Raw genomic sequence first — 19982 nt, forward strand, 5'->3', positions numbered from 1 at the left:
TCTCTGGTTGGGGTAATTCCTTTTTTCTTTCTTTTTATAACTAACTGTTGTCCAATTGTTATGAGATGTAGTTAAATCCATCTCTTCATTTTTATTTGGTTCTGTCTGCGGTTTAATTGTGTCTCTGTCTAATTTCTTCCATTTTGTTTTCAAAAGGTCTTTACTTAGACTATTTATTCTTTCGATCATGTCAAAACAATAGTCACATGATATACTGGAAGATGGATGCCTCAGTATTATTTACTTTTAGCACTTAGTCACAATAGTGACAACATTTTAGTGAAGATGTATTGCCGTTCTCTTAAAATTCCCCCCCCCTTTTTTAGTAACATTAATACTGTCTTTTGGAAAGCATTTCAAATTGGAGTGTATATATATTTTTATTTTTATTATTTTTTTGATTACAATCGCTGCGAATTTGCAAATGTTTGCAAAATTTAGGGATATGTAGATATTTTCTTAATCTATTTTAACTAAAGGCTACTGTCTTTTCTCTAAGTTGCCAGTACTGTTGCCAATAGATCAATTGTAATGAGCACACCTGTCAGATAATCTTACCTGACCAATAGGTATGAGTCTGGACTGTTTAAAAGGAGGCTGTAACTGGAGCTAATTCATCTTGAGAAAGCCCTGTAAGAGGGAGAAACGCGTTGATGAAAGTTACAGCTACCTTACACTTCATTTATTGTCTATCAGGACTTTAATACTCTGTTGAAGTGACAAGTTATTTCAGCAACCCACGGAGAGCAATAGTACTGCATTGTGAAGTCTATTAGGACTTTAACACTCTGTTGAAGTGACAAGTTATTTCAGCTACCCACGGAGAGCAAGAGGACCGCATTGTGAAGGGCTATGTGCCTAAGCTAAGCCGGTTTCAAGTTGCACAACAAAATCCTTTTACTACAAGGTCTACAAGAGTAATCTGGATACTATGAGCCTGCGTGCGATTCTGCACTAAGAGCGGGGGTTCAACATCTACAACATAGCGGCCGCTATTGTCCATCTGTCAAGTTATCCTGACCAATAGGATTTCCCTACAGAGACGACGCCTCTTGATCAGTGACGTCACGGGATATACATACGCCTCACGGAGGTGATTCTAATACACGGACGGTACGCCTGAAGGTAATAACGGGTCTATTTCTACCCGGTTTTGATCCTCTCTTTGTTTCATCTGAGGACTTTAGTTAATATGTCGACTTCCTCTACACAATATTGAATCAGGTTTTTATTGGCAACAGTAGTCATTTGTTTTAGTTCTAATTTGTGTTTTTATATATCGGAGACGTCCGATTTTAAATACCTCTGTGTTTTTTTCATTTTTTCATTTTATCTTTGCAGGATCTATACCTCTTTGATTGTTTAATTAAATTTTATTTATAAAGCCAGTCATTTTATTCTATCTCAATTTATTTGCATAGCAAATTATTTTACTCAATTTTCATTGTAGCACCTTTAGCTTTTACTAGCGCTTCTCCTGTTTTTTCAATCTTTTGCTTATTAATATAACTGTTAGCTGTGCAAAACTGGTGAATGGGTAATAAAGGGATTATCTATCTTTTTAAACAATAACATTTTTGGAGTTGCCTTTTCCTTTAAACAAAGGATACCAAGAGAATGAAGCAAATGTAGATACTAAAAGTAAATTGGAAAGTTGTTTAAAATCACATGCTCTATCTGAATAATGAAAGTTTCATTTGGACTTTACTGTCTATATAAATATACATTTAAAGTATTTTTTTTTTTAAAAGATCATAGTATATATCTGTGGTTAAAATACTGCATTTGCAAAAGATCTACATGCAAAATTGATCATTATTTTGTCTGTTGTATGTGTCTGACCTCCATGAGTGGTTTGTGTTCCTATCCCTATAGTCACGGTCTCTCTGGTTGGGGTAATTCCTTTTTTCTTTCTTTTTATAACTAACTGTTGTCCAATTGTTATGAGATGTAGTTAAATCCATCTCTTCATTTTTATTTGGTTCTGTCTGCGGTTTAATTGTGTCTCTGTCTAATTTCTTCCATTTTGTTTTCAAAAGGTCTTTACTTAGACTATTTATTCTTTCGATCATGTCAAAACAATAGTCACATGATATACTGGAAGATGGATGCCTCAGTATTATTTACTTTTAGCACTTAGTCACAATAGTGACAACATTTTAGTGAAGATGTATTGCCGTTCTCTTAAAATTCCCCCCCCCTTTTTTAGTAACATTAATACTGTCTCTTGGAAAGCATTTCAAATTGGAATGTATATATATTTTTATTTTTATTATTTTTTTGATTACAATCGCTGCGAATTTGCAAATGTTTGCAAAATTTAGGGATATGTAGATATTTTCTTAATCTATTTTAACTAAAGGCTACTGTCTTTTCTCTAAGTTGCCAGTACTGTTGCCAATAGATCAATTGTAATGAGCACACCTGTCAGATAATCTTACCTGACCAATAGGTATGAGTCTGGACTGTTTAAAAGGAGGCTGTAACTGGAGCTAATTCATCTTGAGAAAGCCCTGTAAGAGGGAGAAACGCGTTGATGAAAGTTACAGCTACCTTACACTTCATTTATTGTCTATCAGGACTTTAATACTCTGTTGAAGTGACAAGTTATTTCAGCAACCCACGGAGAGCAATAGTACTGCATTGTGAAGTCTATTAGGACTTTAACACTCTGTTGAAGTGACAAGTTATTTCAGCTACCCACGGAGAGCAAGAGGACCGCATTGTGAAGGGCTATGTGCCTAAGCTAAGTCGGTTTCAAGTTGCACAACAAAATCCTTTTACTACAAGGTCTACAAGAGTAATCTGGATACTATGAGCCTGCGTGCGATTCTGCACTAAGAGCGGGGGTTCAACATCTACAACATAGCGGCCGCTATTGTCCATCTGTCAAGTTATCCTGACCAATAGGATTTCCCTACAGAGACGACGCCTCTTGATCAGTGACGTCACGGGATATACATACGCCTCACGGAGGTGATTCTAATACACGGACGGTACGCCTGAAGGTAATAACGGGTCTATTTCTACCCGGTTTTGATCCTCTCTTTGTTTCATCTGAGGACTTTAGTTAATATGTCGACTTCCTCTACACAATATTGAATCAGGTTTTTATTGGCAACAGTAGTCATTTGTTTTAGTTCTAATTTGTGTTTTTATATATCGGAGACGTCCGATTTTAAATACCTCTGTGTTTTTTTCATTTTTTCATTTTATCTTTGCAGGATCTATACCTCTTTGATTGTTTAATTAAATTTTATTTATAAAGCCAGTCATTTTATTCTATCTCAATTTATTTGCATAGCAAATTATTTTACTCAATTTTCATTGTAGCACCTTTAGCTTTTACTAGCGCTTCTCCTGTTTTTTCAATCTTTTGCTTATTAATATAACTGTTAGCTGTGCAAAACTGGTGAATGGGTAATAAAGGGATTATCTATCTTTTTAAACAATAACATTTTTGGAGTTGCCTTTTCCTTTAAACAAAGGATACCAAGAGAATGAAGCAAATGTAGATACTAAAAGTAAATTGGAAAGTTGTTTAAAATCACATGCTCTATCTGAATAATGAAAGTTTCATTTGGACTTTACTGTCTATATAAATATACATTTAAAGTATTTTTTTTTTTTAAAAGATCATAGTATATATCTGTGGTTAAAATACTGCATTTGCAAAAGATCTACATGCAAAATTGATATTTTAAAATTTTTAAATCTGGCATTGTGTTGTATTTTTTTTAAGTCCAGGGACATTTCCTTCGAAAGTCCACTAGAGCATTGTTTCTCAATTCCACTCCTCAATGAGCCCTAACAGGCCAGATTTTAAGGATTCTCGTCTAAGGCTGTTCATTAGCTCAATCATTTAAAACAGTCTCAACTGTGCTCAGGTAGGGAAATCCTTTAAATCTGGCCAGTTAAGGGTCCTTGAGAATGTATGTCCTATCTTCTTTGCTATGGGGAAGTGGGGTCAGATATGGGTGATCTTTTTATAATGTTGCCAGAATCCTCCAGGATGCACTTCAGCCTCTCTGGACACAAAAGACAATATTCTGAGATACATTATCGGAAATGTCATTCAAAATAAATCATGGAATTGCATTGCTGGTATTCTACAGATGATTGAACATTTTATGGGGAATTTAAATTGCGTTCAACCCCTTAAAGGGACACTGAACCCAATTTTTTTCTTTCATGATTCATATAGAGCATGCAAGTTTAAGCAACTTTCTAATTTACTCTTATTATCAAATTTTCTTCATTCTCTTGGTATCTTTATTTGAAATGCAAGAATGTAAGTTTAGATGCCGGCCCATTTTTGATGAATAACCTGGGTTATTCTTGCTGATTGGTGGATACATTCATCCACCAATAAAAAAGTGCTGTCCAGAGGCCTGAACCAAAAAAGAAGCTTAGATGCCTTCTTTTTCAAATATAGATAGCAAGTGAGCGAAAAAAAAATTGATAATAGCAGTAAATTAGAAAGTTGCTTAAAATTTCATGCTCTATCTGAATCACGAAAGAAAAAATTTGGGTTCAGTGTCCCTTTAAGGACACAGATTCAGTTTGCCCAATGGTTCCATAATGGGATAATTCCATCATTGTTCATTAAAGGGTTAATATCACTTTTATTTACAGAAAAAATAATCAGTATCAATAATATGCATGGTTATTATACCTAAACATTTATGGGGGGTTGAAAGAGACACGAAACCTAATACTTAACTTTCATTATTCAGATAAAGCGTGTAATTTTGAACAACTTTCCAATTTACCTCTATTTTCTTCTCTAGGTATTCTTTGTTAAAAACGCATACTTAGGTAGGCTCATGAGCAGAAATGCACTACTAGGAGCTATCTGGTGATTGGTGGCTGCTCAGGTGTGTTCATCTAGCTCCCAGTAATGCACTGCTGCTTCTTTAACAAAAGATACCAAAAGAATCAAGCAAATTTGATAACAGAAATAAATAGGAATGTTGTTTTTACATTCTCTATCTGAATCACAAATGGAAAACTTTGGGTTTCATGTCTCTTTAAGATTGTGATTAAAGTGACCATGATCAATCTTTCCAGTTTTCTCTCACTGTTGCTCTTGATGTCTTCATTCTTCTAAATTATAACATCTTCCAGACATTATTCTGCTCTTTTTTTTGCCTTTCTCTCTTTTATGAAAAACACTTTACTATATATTTGTGTGTTTTTTATTTCTCCAGGTATTCATTATTTCTTTGATTGCGGACATTAAGTTCCAGCATTTCAATCCTGTGCTGGAGACTTACATCGCAAAACATTTCAGTACCACTCTGGCTTATGAGTAAGTGTGATCCAGTGAGCCACATTATATCTGTACCAATGCATTACATGTAGATCCTTTTACTTAATAATCCTCACTCTCATGTCTGTAGGAAGCTGGTCAAAGTCCTGACCTGGTACGTGAGGAGCGCCCATGACCCAACCTGCAGAGAAATGCTCTTCTCTTCCTTAAAAGCTACAAAATACTTGTTCAGGTTTATTGTCCAATCAAGAATACTATACCTTAGGTAAGGTTTACTGTCCAATCAAGAATACTATACCTTAGGTAAGGTTTACTGTCCAATCAAGAATACTATACCTTAGGTAAGGTTTATTGTCCAATCAAGAATACTATACCTTAGATAAGGTTTACTGTCTAATCAAGAATACTATACCTTAGGTAAGGTTTACTGTCCAATCAAGAATACTATACCTTAGGTAAGGTTTACTGTCCAATCAAGAATACTATACCTTAGGTAAGGTTTATTGTCCAATCAAGAATACTTTACCTTAGGTAAGGTTTACTGTCCAATCAAGAATATTATACCTTAGATAAGGTTTACTGTCTAATCAAGAATACTATACCTTAGGTAAGGTTTACTGTCCAATCAAGAATACTATACCTTAGGTAAGGTTTACTGTCCAATCAAGAATACTATACCTTAGGTAAGGTTTATTGTCCAATCAAGAATACTATACCTTAGGTAAGGTTTACTGTCCAATCAAGAATACTATACCTTAGGTAAGGTTTACTGTCCAATCAAGAATACTATACCTTAGGTAAGGTTTACTGTCCAATCAAGAATACTATACCTTAGGTAAGGTTTACTGTCCAATCAAGAATACTATACCTTAGGTAAGGTTTATTGTCCAATCAAGAATACTTTACCTTAGGTAAGGTTTACTGTCCAATCAAGAATATTATACCTTAGATAAGGTTTACTGTCTAATCAAGAATACTATACCTTAGGTAAGGTTTACTGTCCAATCAAGAATACTATACCTTAGGTAAGGTTTACTGTCCAATCAAGAATACTATACCTTAGGTAAGGTTTATTGTCCAATCAAGAATACTATACCTTAGGTAAGGTTTACTGTCCAATCAAGAATACTATACCTTAGGTAAGGTTTACTGTCCAATCAAGAATACTATACCTTAGGTAAGGTTTACTGTCCAATCAAGAATACTATACCTTAGGTAAGGTTTACTGTCCAATCAAGAATACTATACCTTAGGTAAGGTTTACTGTCCAATCAAGAATACTATACCTTTGGTAAGGTTTACTGTCCAATCAAGAATAATATACCTTAGGTAAGGTTTATTGTCCAATCAAGAATACTATACCTTAGGTAAGGTCTATTGTCCAATCAAGAATACTATACCTTAGGTAAGGTTTATTGTCCAGTCAAGAATACTATACCTTAGGTAAGGTTTATTGTCCAATCAAGATTACTATACCTTAGGTAAGGTTTACTGTTCAATCAAGAATATTATACCTTGGGTAAGAAACAGCTGTTCAAAAACATGCGGTAGGAACACATTTTAATAGCAAGAACATGTATGGAGTAAACCAAGAGGTGTAAATGTTAAGCCTGAATCCATTACTGAAACATGTTTGGTAGTACTGCATGTTGAGATGAGTGGAGAACACAGCTAACATAGGGCTTAGTTTATCAAGCCTTCTCTTCCCCTACTACTGCAGGTTTAACAAGAGAACCTGCAGTTAGGATTTATTAAGCAGCAGTCATCAGACATCTTAGGTGGAGAAATTCAATCTCCCCAGTCTAATCCGACCGAGGAGATTGACAGCTTCTGCCCGTGCATGATTGGCTGTGCGCGGAAAGGGGGCGGCATTGCACGCAAGCGCAAAATAACGGTTTTGTGCCATGGTGAATTACGCCAGCGGATTGCTGCCCGCCAGAGGCAAGCTGGTGCGGACAGGGGCAAATATGTACGCCCCTGTCCACCCTTGCTTGATAAATCTAGCCCATAGAGGCAACATACATTAGCTAATCTAAATTAAATAGCACATTAGATATATTAGCAGCTGATAGAGAACATTAAAGGGATAGGAAAGTCAAAATTAAACTTGCATGATTCAGATAAAGCATGTTATTTTAAGACACTTTTAATTTCACTTCTATTTTTTTATGTGTTTCGTTTTCTTGGTATCCTTTGTTGAAAAAGAATACACACATATTCCACACTAGTTGGAGCTAGCTGCTTATTGGTGCCTGCACACTTTTGTCTCTTGTGATTGGTTAACTAGATGTGTTCATCTAGCTGCCAGTAGTGCAATGCTGTTCCTTCAGCAAAGGATAACAAGAGAATGAAGCAAATTTGATCATAGTAAATTGGAAAGTTGTTTAAAATTATCTGAATCATGAAAGTAAATTTGGGGGTTTCCTGTCCCTTTAATTTGCAAGTTAGAAACAAACATTAACAAATATTAGGACAGAAAGGAAAATAACAATAATGCAGAAATTGGAGCACAATTTTCTCTATTTGAATACAAATTACATGGTTAAAGTGCATAGGGTAAACCTGTAGAGAATGTATACATTCAACTAAGTAGGGTTTATATAATAATGCTCATCAATGTATATTTATGATTTAAGTAGGAATTATTATATTAGTTACTTTGCACCAGAGCAGGGTATTTTGATAGAGAAAACATTTAAAAAAAAATAAAAAAAAATAATAAATTTAATTTTTTTTTTAGGAAAAGCAATAAGAACGATTTTTCAAGACTAAATGAAAAGAAGTCACAAAAATACTTTTCTCCAACATAGGTGTGTCCGGTCCACGGCGTCATCCTTACTTGTGGGATATTCTCTTCCCCAACAGGAAATGGCAAAGAGCCCAGCAAAGCTGGTCACATGATCCCTCCTAGGCTCCGCCTACCCCAGTCATTCTCTTTGCCGTTGTACAGGCAACATCTCCACGGAGATGGCTTAGAGTTTTTTAGTGTTTAACTGTAGTTTTTCATTATTCAATCAAGAGTTTGTTATTTTCAAATAGTGCTGGTACGTACTATTTACTCAGAAACAGAAAAGAGATGAAGAATTCTGTTTGTATGAGGAAAATGATTTTAGCAACCGTAACTAAAATCCATGGCTGTTCCACACAGGACTGTTGAGAGCAATTAACTTCAGTTGGGGGAACAGTTTGCAGTCCTTTGCTGCTTGAGGTATGACACATTCTAACAAGACGATGTAATGCTGGAAGCTGTCATTTTCCCTATGGGATCCGGTAAGCCATGTTTATTACGATTGTAAATAAGGGCTTCACAAGGGCTTATTTAGACTGTAGACATTTTTTGGGCTAAATCGATTGATATTAACACTTATTTAGCCTTGAGGAATCATTTATTCTGGGTATTTTGTTATAATAATATCGGCAGGCACTGTTTTAGACACCTTATTCTTTAGGGGCTTTCCCAAAGCATAGGCAGAGTCTCATTTTCGCGCCGGTGTTGCGCACTTGTTTTTGAGAGGCATGGCATGCAGTCGCATGTGAGAGGAGCTCTGATACTTATAAAAGACTTCTGAAGGCGTCATTTGGTATCGTATTCCCCTTTGGGTTTGGTTGGGTCTCAGCAAAGCAGATACCAGGGACTGTAAAGGGGTTAAAGCTTAAAACGGCTCCGGTTCCGTTATTTTAAGGGTTAAAGCTTCCAAAATTGGTGTGCAATATTTTCAAGGCTTTAAGACACTGTGGTGAAAGTTTGGTGAATTTTGAACAATTCCTTCATGTTTTTTCGCAATTGCAGTAATAAAGTGTGTTCAGTTTAAAATTTAAAGTGACAGTAACGGTTTTATTTCAAAACGTTTTTTGTACTTTCTTATCAAGTTTATGCCTGTTTAACATGTCTGAACTACCAGATAGACTGTGTTCTGAATGTGGGGAAGCCAGAATTCCTATTCATTTAAATAAATGTGATTTATGTGATAATGACAATGATGCCCAAGATGATTCCTCAAGTGAGGGGAGTAAGCATGGTACTGCATCATTCCCTCCTTCGTCTACACGAGTCTTGCCCACTCAGGAGGCCCCTAGTACATCTAGCGCGCCAATACTCCTTACTATGCAACAATTAACGGCTGTAATGGATAATTCTGTCAAAAACATTTTAGCCAAAATGAACCCTTGTCAGCGTAAGCGTGGATGCTCTGTTTTAGTTACTGAAGAGCATGACGACGCTGATATTAATATCTCTGAAGGGCCCCTAACCCAATCTGAGGGGGCCAGGGAGGTTTTGTCTGAGGGAGAAATTACTGATTTAGGGAACATTTCTCAGCAGGCTGAATCTGATGTGATTACTTTTAAATTTAAATTGGAACATCTCCGCATTTTGCTTAAGGAGGTATTATCCACTCTGGATGATTGTGAAAATTTGGTCATCCCAGAGAAACTATGTAAAATGGACAAGTTCCTAGAGGTGCCGGGGCTCCCAGAAGCTTTTCCTATACCCAAGCGGGTGGCGGACATTGTTAATAAAGAATGGGAAAGGCCCGGTATTCCTTTCGTCCCTCCCCCCATATTTAAAAAATTGTTTCCTATGGTCGACCCCAGAAAGGACTTATGGCAGTCAGTCCCCAAGGTCGAGGGAGCGGTTTCTACTTTAAACAAACGCACCACTATTCCCATAGAGGATAGTTGTGCTTTCAAAGATCCTATGGATAAAAAATTAGAAGGTTTGCTTAAAAAGATGTTTGTTCAGCAGGGTTACCTTCTACAACCCATTTCATGCATTGTCCCTGTCACTACAGCCGCATATTTCTGGTTTGATGAACTGATTAAGGTGCTCGATAGTGACTCTCCTCCTTATGAGGAGATTATGGACAGAGTCAATGCTCTCAAATTGGCTAATTCTTTCACTCTAGACGCCTCTTTGCAATTGGCTAAGTTAGCGGCTAAGAATTCTGGGTTTGCTATTGTGGCGCGCAGAGCGCTTTGGTTGAAATCTTGGTCGGCTGATGCGTCTTCCAAGAACAAGCTACTAAACATTCCTTTCAAGGGGAAAACGCTGTTTGGTCCTGACTTGAAAGAGATTATCTCTGATATCACTGGGGGTAAGGGCCATGCCCTTCCTCAGGATCGGCCTTTCAAGGCAAAAAATAGACCTAATTTTCGTCCCTTTCGTAAAAACGGACCAGCCCAAGGTGCTACGTCCTCTAAGCAAGAGGGTAATACTTCTCAGGCCAAGCCAGCTTGGAGACCAATGCAAGGCTGGAACAAGGGAAAGCAGGCCAAGAAACCTGCCACTGCTACCAAGACAGCATGAAATATCGGCCCCCGATCCGGGACCGGATTTGGTGGGGGGCAGACTCTCTCTCTTCGCTCAGGCTTGGGCAAGAGATGTTCTGGATCCTTGGGCGCTAGAAATAGTCTCCCAGGGTTATCTTCTGGAATTCAAGGGACTTCCCCCAAGGGGGAGGTTCCACAGGTCTCAGTTGTCTTCAGACCACATAAAAAGACAGGCGTTCTTACATTGTGTAGAAGACCTGTTAAAAATGGGAGTGATTCATCCTGTTCCATTGAGAGAACAAGGGATGGGGTTCTACTCCAATCTGTTCATAGTTCCCAAAAAAGAGGGAACGTTCAGACCAATCCTAGATCTCAAGATCTTAAACAAATTTCTCAAGGTCCCATCGTTCAAGATGGAAACCATTCGAACTATCCTTCCTTCCATCCAGGAAGGTCAATTCATGACCACGGTGGATTTAAAGGATGCGTATCTACATATTCCTATCCACAAGGAACATCATCGGTTCCTAAGGTTTGCATTCCTGGACAAACATTACCAGTTCGTGGCGCTTCCTTTCGGATTAGCCACTGCTCCAAGGATTTTCACAAAGGTACTAGGGTCCCTTCTAGCTGTGCTAAGACCAAGGGGCATTGCAGTAGTACCTTACCTGGACGACATTCTGATTCAAGCGTCGTCCCTCCCTCGAGCAAAGGCTCACACGGACATCGTCCTGGCCTTTCTCAGATCGCACGGCTGGAAAGTGAACGTGGAAAAGAGTTCTCTATCCCCGTCAACAAGGGTTCCCTTCTTGGGAACAATTATAGACTCCTCAGAAATGAGGATTTTTCTAACAGAGGCCAGAAAGACAAAACTTCTGGACTCTTGTCGAATACTTCATTCCGTTCCTCTTCCTTCCGTAGCTCAGTGCATGGAAGTGATCGGGTTGATGGTAGCGGCAATGGACATAGTTCCTTTTGCGCGCATTCATCTAAGACCATTACAACTGTGCATGCTCAGTCAGTGGAATGGGGACTATACAGACTTGTCTCCAAAGATACAAGTAAATCAGAGGACCAGAGACTCACTCCGTTGGTGGCTGTCCCTGGACAACCTGTCACGAGGGATGACATTCCGCAGACCAGAGTGGGTCATTGTCACGACCGACGCCAGTCTGATGGGCTGGGGCGCGGTCTGGGGATCCCTGAAAGCTCAGGGTCTTTGGTCTCGGGAAGAATCTCTTCTACCGATAAATATTCTGGAACTGAGAGCGATATTCAATGCTCTCAAGGCTTGGCCTCAGCTAGCGAGGACCAAGTTCATACGGTTTCAATCAGACAACATGACGACTGTTGCGTACATCAACCATCAGGGGGGAACAAGGAGTTCCCTAGCGATGGAAGAAGTGACCAAGATTATTCTATGGGCGGAGTCTCACTCCTGCCACCTGTCTGCTATCCACATCCCGGGAGTGGAAAATTGGGAAGCGGATTTTCTGAGTCGTCAGACATTGCATCCGGGGGAGTGGGAACTCCATCCGGAAATCTTTGCCCAAGTCACTCAACTATGGGGCATTCCAGACATGGATCTGATGGCCTCTCGTCAGAACTTCAAAGTTCCTTGCTACGGGTCCAGATCCAGGGATCCCAAGGCGGCTCTAGTGGATGCACTAGTAGCACCTTGGACCTTCAAACTAGCTTATGTGTTCCCGCCGTTTCCTCTCATCCCCAGGCTGGTAGCCAGGATCAATCAGGAGAGGGCGTCGGTGATCTTGATAGCTCCTGCGTGGCCACGCAGGACTTGGTATGCAGATCTGGTGAATATGTCATCGGCTCCACCTTGGAAGCTACCTTTGAGACGAGACCTTCTTGTTCAGGGTCCGTTCGAACATCCGAATCTGGTTTCACTCCAGCTGACTGCTTGGAGATTGAACGCTTGATTTTATCGAAGCGAGGTTTCTCAGATTCTGTTATCGATACTCTTGTTCAGGCCAGAAAGCCTGTAACTAGAAAGATTTACCACAAAATTTGGAAAAAATATATCTGTTGGTGTGAATCTAAAGGATTCCCTTGGGACAAGGTTAAGATTCCTAGGATTCTATCCTTCCTTCAAGAAGGATTGGAAAAAGGATTATCGGCAAGTTCCCTGAAGGGACAGATTTCTGCCTTGTCGGTGTTACTTCACAAAAAACTGGCAGCTGTGCCAGATGTTCAAGCCTTTGTTCAGGCTCTGGTTAGAATCAAGCCTGTTTACAAACCTTTGACTCCTCCTTGGAGTCTCAATTTAGTTCTTTCAGTTCTTCAGGGGGTTCCGTTTGAACCCTTACATTCCGTTGATATTAAGTTATTATCTTGGAAAGTTTTGTTTTTAGTTGCAATTTCTTCTGCTAGAAGAGTTTCAGAATTATCTGCTCTGCAGTGTTCTCCTCCTTATCTGGTGTTCCATGCAGATAAGGTGGTTTTACGTACTAAACCTGGTTTTCTTCCAAAAGTTGTTTCTAACAAAAACATTAACCAGGAGATTATCGTACCTTCTCTGTGTCCGAAACCAGTTTCAAAGAAGGAACGCTTGTTGCACAATTTGGATGTTGTTCGCGCTCTAAAATTCTATTTAGATGCTACAAAGGATTTTAGACAAACATCTTCCTTGTTTGTTGTTTATTCAGGTAAAAGGAGAGGTCAAAAAGCAACTTCTACCTCTCTCTCTTTTTGGATTAAAAGCATCATCAGATTGGCTTACGAGACTGCCGGACGGCAGCCTCCCGAAAGAATCACAGCTCATTCCACTAGGGCTGTGGCTTCCACATGGGCCTTCAAGAACGAGGCTTCTGTTGATCAGATATGTAGGACAGCGACTTGGTCTTCACTGCACACTTTTACCAAATTTTACAAGTTTGATACTTTTGCTTCTTCTGAGGCTATTTTTGGGAGAAAGGTTTTGCAAGCCGTGGTGCCTTCCATTTAGGTGACCTGATTTGCTCCCTCCCTTCATCCGTGTCCTAAAGCTTTGGTATTGGTTCCCACAAGTAAGGATGACGCCGTGGACCGGACACACCTATGTTGGAGAAAACAGAATTTATGTTTACCTGATAAATTTCTTTCTCCAACGGTGTGTCCGGTCCACGGCCCGCCCTGGTTTTTTAATCAGGTCTGATAATTTATTTTCTTTAACTACAGTCACCACGGTACCATATGGTTTCTCCTATGCTATTATTCCTCCTTAACGTCGGTCGAATGACTGGGGTAGGCGGAGCCTAGGAGGGATCATGTGACCAGCTTTGCTGGGCTCTTTGCCATTTCCTGTTGGGGAAGAGAATATCCCACAAGTAAGGATGACGCCGTGGACCGGACACACCGTTGGAGAAAGAAATTTATCAGGTAAACATAAATTCTGTTTTTTTAAGAATATATATTTGGGATATATGTAAAGCATTTTTACCTGGTACATAGAGGGAAAAATAATAGCTACCTTCATGACTATCAGCTAGGAGTATTACATGGATGGCAGAAGCAGTTTGTAAGTCTCTGTTACATCAGAGTGAAAGTGTTTTGTTTACATGACAGAAGGGGCTGTCTAAACAATGGAGTGGGGCAACTTTCAGCAAATGCTGTTTTACTCAATACCTTGGTATATAAACTTCATTTGAAATTCATTAAGAAGGAAATATTTATGCACTAGATTTTTCTTTGTATAAATGTTTTGTAGATGATCCTTTTATATAGCCCATCTGGGAGCGTTTTTATAAAAATGTATAGTTTTGCTTATTTTTTTATAATATTGTGCTGATTATCAGACTCCTAACCAAGCCCCACAGTGTCAGATGTATACGTGCGTTTACAGACTCCTACTGGCTCCTGTTTGTTATCTGTCTTTTCACATGCAGGGAGGGGGAGTGTGTGCTCTTATTGTTTTCCTAGCCCCTTTCAGTGGGTGTCCCAGACTAACCTCATCAACGGTTCTAAATTGGAAGCTTCTAAGTAAGTTTTTAAAAGATTTCATACTGGATTTTTATATCGGTATCTGTGCATATTCTTTTTTATAGTAGGGTCTATTACATGCAGTTATATGAAAATTGGTGTATACTGTCCCTTTAAGCTCTGCACGTTGAGTGTGTCATATAAACTATGTACCTTCTCCATGAACCTGCATACTTAAAAGGACCCATTATGGTATTTCTTTCATGTAATTGGCAAGAGTCCATGAGCTAGTGACATATGGGATATACAATCCTACCAGGAGGGGCAAAGTTTCCCAAACCTCAAAATGCCTATAAATACACCCCTCACCACACCCACAATTCAGTTTTACAAACTTTGCCTCCTATGGAGGTGGTGAAGTAAGTTTGTGCTAAAGATTTCTACGTTGATATGCGCTTCTCAGCATTGTTGAAGCCCGATTCCTCTCAGAGTACAGCGAATGTCAGAGGGACGTGAAGGGAGTATCGCTTATTTGAATACGATGATTTCCCTAACGGGGGTCTATTTCATAGGTTCTCTGTTATCAGTCGTAGAGATTCATCATATGCTAAATAACACTGTAAAAAAATAAAAAAAAGGTTCTTTCATACAATTTCCAATTTACCGGGATTGTATTACATTAAAGGGACAGTATACACCAATTTTTATATAACTGAATGTAATAGACACTACTATAAAGAAGAATATGCACAGATACTGATCTAAAAATCCAGTATAAAACCTTTTAAAAACGTACTTACAAGCTTCAAGTTTAGCACTGTTGATGAGGTTAGGCAGGAACACCCACTGAAAGGGGCTTGGGAAGCAAGAAGAGCAGCCCCCTTCCCGGCATATGACACGACAGATAATATAAACAGGAGCGAGCAGGAGTCTGTAAACCTGTGTATACATCTGGTACTGTTGGGCTTGGTTTGATGTCTGAAAATCAGCATAATGTTCTTAAAAAAAAAAAAAAGCAAAACTATACATTTTTAAAAAAACACTACCAGATGGGCTATATAAATGGATCATCTACAAAACATTTATGCAAAGAAAAATCTAGTGTACAATTTCACTTTAAGAAAATGAAGAAAGATCATAAAAAGCAAAACAGTATGCACCTGTGTTTAACGGAGTAATGTATGTAGGAGATATAGGATTATGTCTGCCAATAGGAAATGGGTAAACATGAAAGCTTACACACTTAACCTCTTTGTCTGGTTTTTCAGGTTTTATGGACAGGATGAGGGCAAAGGTCAATTTAATGACTCCATACATCAGCTTTTTCTTTCTTTCAATGAGCTAATGGACCGACCTCTAGAGGAGGCTGTGAAAATTAAGGTGTGTTTCAGATGATCAGGTTTTAGTATATTACATCAGCTGCCATTTTATTTATTGCGAAAGAGGGTGATGTTAAAGGTGTTTTTTTAACTCCTTAAAATAAATCTATAAAAATGTATATATTACTAGTTTATTTGGTTCTTCATTGCTAAAGGGACATTAAAGTGAAGGTAAAGTTTTACCTATCTGTAAACAGTAGCAAATTCTTCCTAGTTTAAATAATAAAATAGTTAACTTTATTTTTACAATTTATTATATAATTATACAATAATCTTGTTTTCTTGTTTTATATTTACCTACCGTTCTGTTAATAACTCCTTCCAACATCCATTTCCTGATCTTAGTGAGAGAGTGACGTATAGAGCGGTAATCTGCGATCTCAATTTTTTTTCTATAAATGCCTGCGCAGATCATCCCTTAGGTGGATGACGTAGTTTCACGTCCGCCTAACGGCCAGGATTTCAATAGGCAGATAAAAAAACGTGACCTGCAAATTAAATGAAAAAAAAATTATGACGGGTTGAATTTACGGCTCAAAAAAAAGTAAGTTTAAAGCTCTAAAACTCAGTTTATACTTCGACTAAAAAAAAACTGATGAATGAAAGTACTATTCATTTAGGGTGACTAGTATAATTAGATAATGCGATCGGGCGAACTTTACCTTCACTTTAAACTCAAAATTCAATTCCACATAAAATGTTTAATTAAAGTGATGGTAAATTCGTATCAAGTGTATTTTAGAAGCTCTTACCTTAACTAGCACATCGATATGCTTTTATAATATAAAAAACATCTTTTTACTTAGTAACTTCAATTTTATTACAGTAACGGTACACTGTTATAATCCGCCTCTCTCTAAATTTTTCACAGGGGCTGCTTTGATTGACATAAGTTTTAGCCAATCATCTGCTCACCATGCGCCCCATGTTAAATAGGACCTGCCCGCTCCCGTGCTCTGAACTCCCTAATTGCGATGGAATGCGCATGCGCAACTCTTACGCTAATTGCGCATTTGTAAATATGTTGAACACTTGATACGAGTTTACCATCACTTTAATTAGTTAATAATTTATGTGTGAGTGTGTGTGTGTGTATATATATATATATGCCACATGGGAACCCAGCTAACCTACTCTGCACTTTTCTTGTGTATTTTGCTGCCAGTCTTAGTGTACTTAACTATGGACTTACCTGGTTTTATGATGATCTTCTATCAAATAAAAGTTTATATTTTTATCTAATCCGGTGGAGTGCCTGGACATTTCTTCTGTGAATCTATATGTGTGTATATATATATATATATATATATATATATATATATATATATATATATATATATATGTATGTATACAGTGTGTATGTATATATATATATATATATATATATATATATATATATATATATAAACAAGTAAAGTTAATGCCATAGTTTAACCCTTTATTTATAACTTACATATATGCCTCTTGTTATTGGCTCACCAGATGCATTTAGTTAGCTCCCTGTAAAAAAGCACATTTGACAATAGAAGCAAATTGGGAATCTATTTCAAATTTCATTTTGACTTTACTATCCCTTTACATATCATTAGCATTTAAAAAAAAACTCCAGAGCAGCTTAGTCCAGGTGTGTGAAATAACCCAGCACTTAAGGAGTTAAGTCCCTCTTATTTTTATCAGATGCACAGGAAGCAAAAACAGTTGGCATCTTGATTAATTGCAAACATCCTTTATTGATTTATTGAGTTCTAGTCATCTCGGTTGAGGGAATCTATGGAAAAACACTACTGGGCCTAGCTTATTTTTCCCCCAGTGTGTTCTTACTACTGCACACATGCAAACTAAGAAAATGTTAAAGCTTTACATTTCAACAACTTCTGCTTGCTTTTTTTTCACCAATCCCCCAAAAAGTACAGGCTAGATAATCAAACTATTTACATGCCTAATCTTATAGATAATGGCTGCATTTTTTTTTTTTTGCTAATCATTTCCATATTTCTAACATTGAAGTTTTCCTTCCATAAGGCAGGGAGAGTCCACGACTTAATTCCTTACTGTTGGGAAATACAACACCTGGCCACCAGGAGTAGGCAAAGACACCCCAGCCAAAGGCTTAAATGTCCCTCCCACTTCCCCTATCCCCCAGTCATTTTTTGCCTTTCGTCACTATAGGAGGTGGCAGAGAAGTGTCAGAAGATTTGGATAGTCCTATAATGGGTATGTTCCCTTCAGGAAAGGACTGGAGTTTTAAGTAATCGTGTCAACCTCTCAGTGAGAGTATTGATGAAAGTTGGAGTCTGAAGATGCGGGGAAATTTTTTCTGCGAACCCATCCAGACTGTTGCCTAACAGCTCCTGAGCAATCAGTGTTGACTAGAGTCACTGCTTGTTGTTACTCACTCAAGTCTATGTCAGAGCGTCGCTGCAAGACTGTCACACTTGAGAGGCTGTGCCTGTTCCACAGCATGGATCCTGGAGGGTAAGACCGTTTTATATATACACTTTTTCTATACAGGGTCACAGTGTGACTCCTTTATGCAGTGATAAGATCAAGGGTTAATATCTCCTTGAGGGAGATTATTTGAACAGCTAGGGGTTATTTATAACTGCTTTAATGTGAGTTTTTTGGGCTCATAGACTGTGTGCTTTTGGCTTGGAAAAAAACAGGTTTCACTTTCGTTTTTGAGTGTTGCGCAGCTCATAATAGCTTAGCGCCTTTTTCATAGCAGGGGAAGTCCTGTCCTACGCACCACGTGACCGGGTGCAGTCTTTTCATTTTCCTAAGATCCTGCTGCGGACGTCACTCCTAAGGAGAGGGTTTTCACTGTTAGCTTTCTGGGTCTAGGAGGTGGTGAGTTGGGATTATAAAGGTGCCATTTGTTAAATAAAAGCGTTCTTTTTGTCTGTCCTTCTGTGGATATATCTTGGCTATGGAGGACTCTGATACTACATTAGAAGGTTTTGCTCCTTCTGGACTGATTATTAATTCCTGTTTATACTGTGAGCCAGCCGTGGTTTGCTAGCCTGCTCAGTTTTGTTCCATTTGCCTAAGCACTGTTCTAAAGTCTAAGAAAGGAGACAAGCCTGCTAATACTCATAGCGCTATTAGCCCCTCTGAGCCGTCTACCTCTCAGGAATCTGTGTCCCGAGAGATTACTACCCTTTCTACTGTACCCGCTCCACATGCAGTTCCCCACGGCTCAACTAATCCCCCATCTGGAGGGTGCTTTTTTCCTGCGGACTTTACCGTGCAGTTACAATCACAAGATATAAGAGAACAAATGGAGTCTCTATGGAAGTGCGCAAATGATCACAAACAGGTGTAAGGTGGCGGATTCAGCAACGGCAATCCAGGCAGCTCTCTTGGAAAGTTGTAGATGAAAGTCGGGAACCTGTGGAAGACAGATAGAAGAGGCGCCTCATGGGACAAGTATCGTCTTAGACAACATAGGAGAGCAGTAGCAGCGGACCCCCCCACAGAGTGTTACTCACAAGAGTGGCGGTACAACCGTGTACCCAGACAAGCAGGACGGAACCAAAAGTCGCCCGTCAGACCAGCGCAAGCTCGATACGCTACAGCAGACGTCACTCGGCAGACAGCGTCAGAGTCGACCCAGCAGAGGAGCCAATGGGGTGGATGGAAACTCGGCACAGCAAACCTCCACGGAGGAGTCAGGAACAAGACCAAAATTGCACTAACGGCAACAATATTAGGAAACAGGCAGGTGTGATATACTCAAAGAAATATTTATTGAGTATAAACAGATAAAAACATGCGTCCAGCAACGCGTTTCTCAACATATAGTCGTTTCATCAGGCTGATACTAATACATGGATATACCTGCTCTATTTATAACACACCTGTGCCAATCACAAAGAGTTCCAGCTGCTGACACACCTCCAAGTAAAAATAACTTAGTAATAGGATGTTAATCAATGGGGAGGTGTCTAAGGAGCCGGAGCTGAGGATGGACTTAAAAAATAACATGCTTATAAAATGAATATACATTAAAACATTCTGGATCAACAGTAATTATTCAAATTTAATCTAATCATGCAGAAATCATTAACATGCATATCATACATAAGAAAAATAAAATTAAATTAAATGTTCCTATAACAACCTAAAACCTAATAGATTAAAACATCGAA

At 38.6% G+C, this 19982-nt stretch overlaps 1 protein-coding gene across 1 annotated transcript in view; it reads left to right on the plus strand.

Moving 5' to 3' along the window:
• The window catches only part of DOCK5 (dedicator of cytokinesis 5), a 458078-nt gene that overhangs the window by 147391 nt on the left and 290705 nt on the right, over positions 1-19982 (plus strand). Inside the window, exons 21-23 of the mRNA XM_053718116.1 lie at positions 5211-5311; positions 5403-5537; positions 15724-15835. Of these exons, the coding sequence (XP_053574091.1) occupies positions 5211-5311; positions 5403-5537; positions 15724-15835 (348 nt within the window). The remainder of the gene's footprint in view (positions 1-5210; positions 5312-5402; positions 5538-15723; positions 15836-19982) is intronic.

This window comes from Bombina bombina, chromosome 6, assembly GCF_027579735.1.
Source record: "Bombina bombina isolate aBomBom1 chromosome 6, aBomBom1.pri, whole genome shotgun sequence".
In the NCBI taxonomy this organism is placed as follows: Eukaryota; Metazoa; Chordata; class Amphibia; order Anura; family Bombinatoridae; genus Bombina; species Bombina bombina.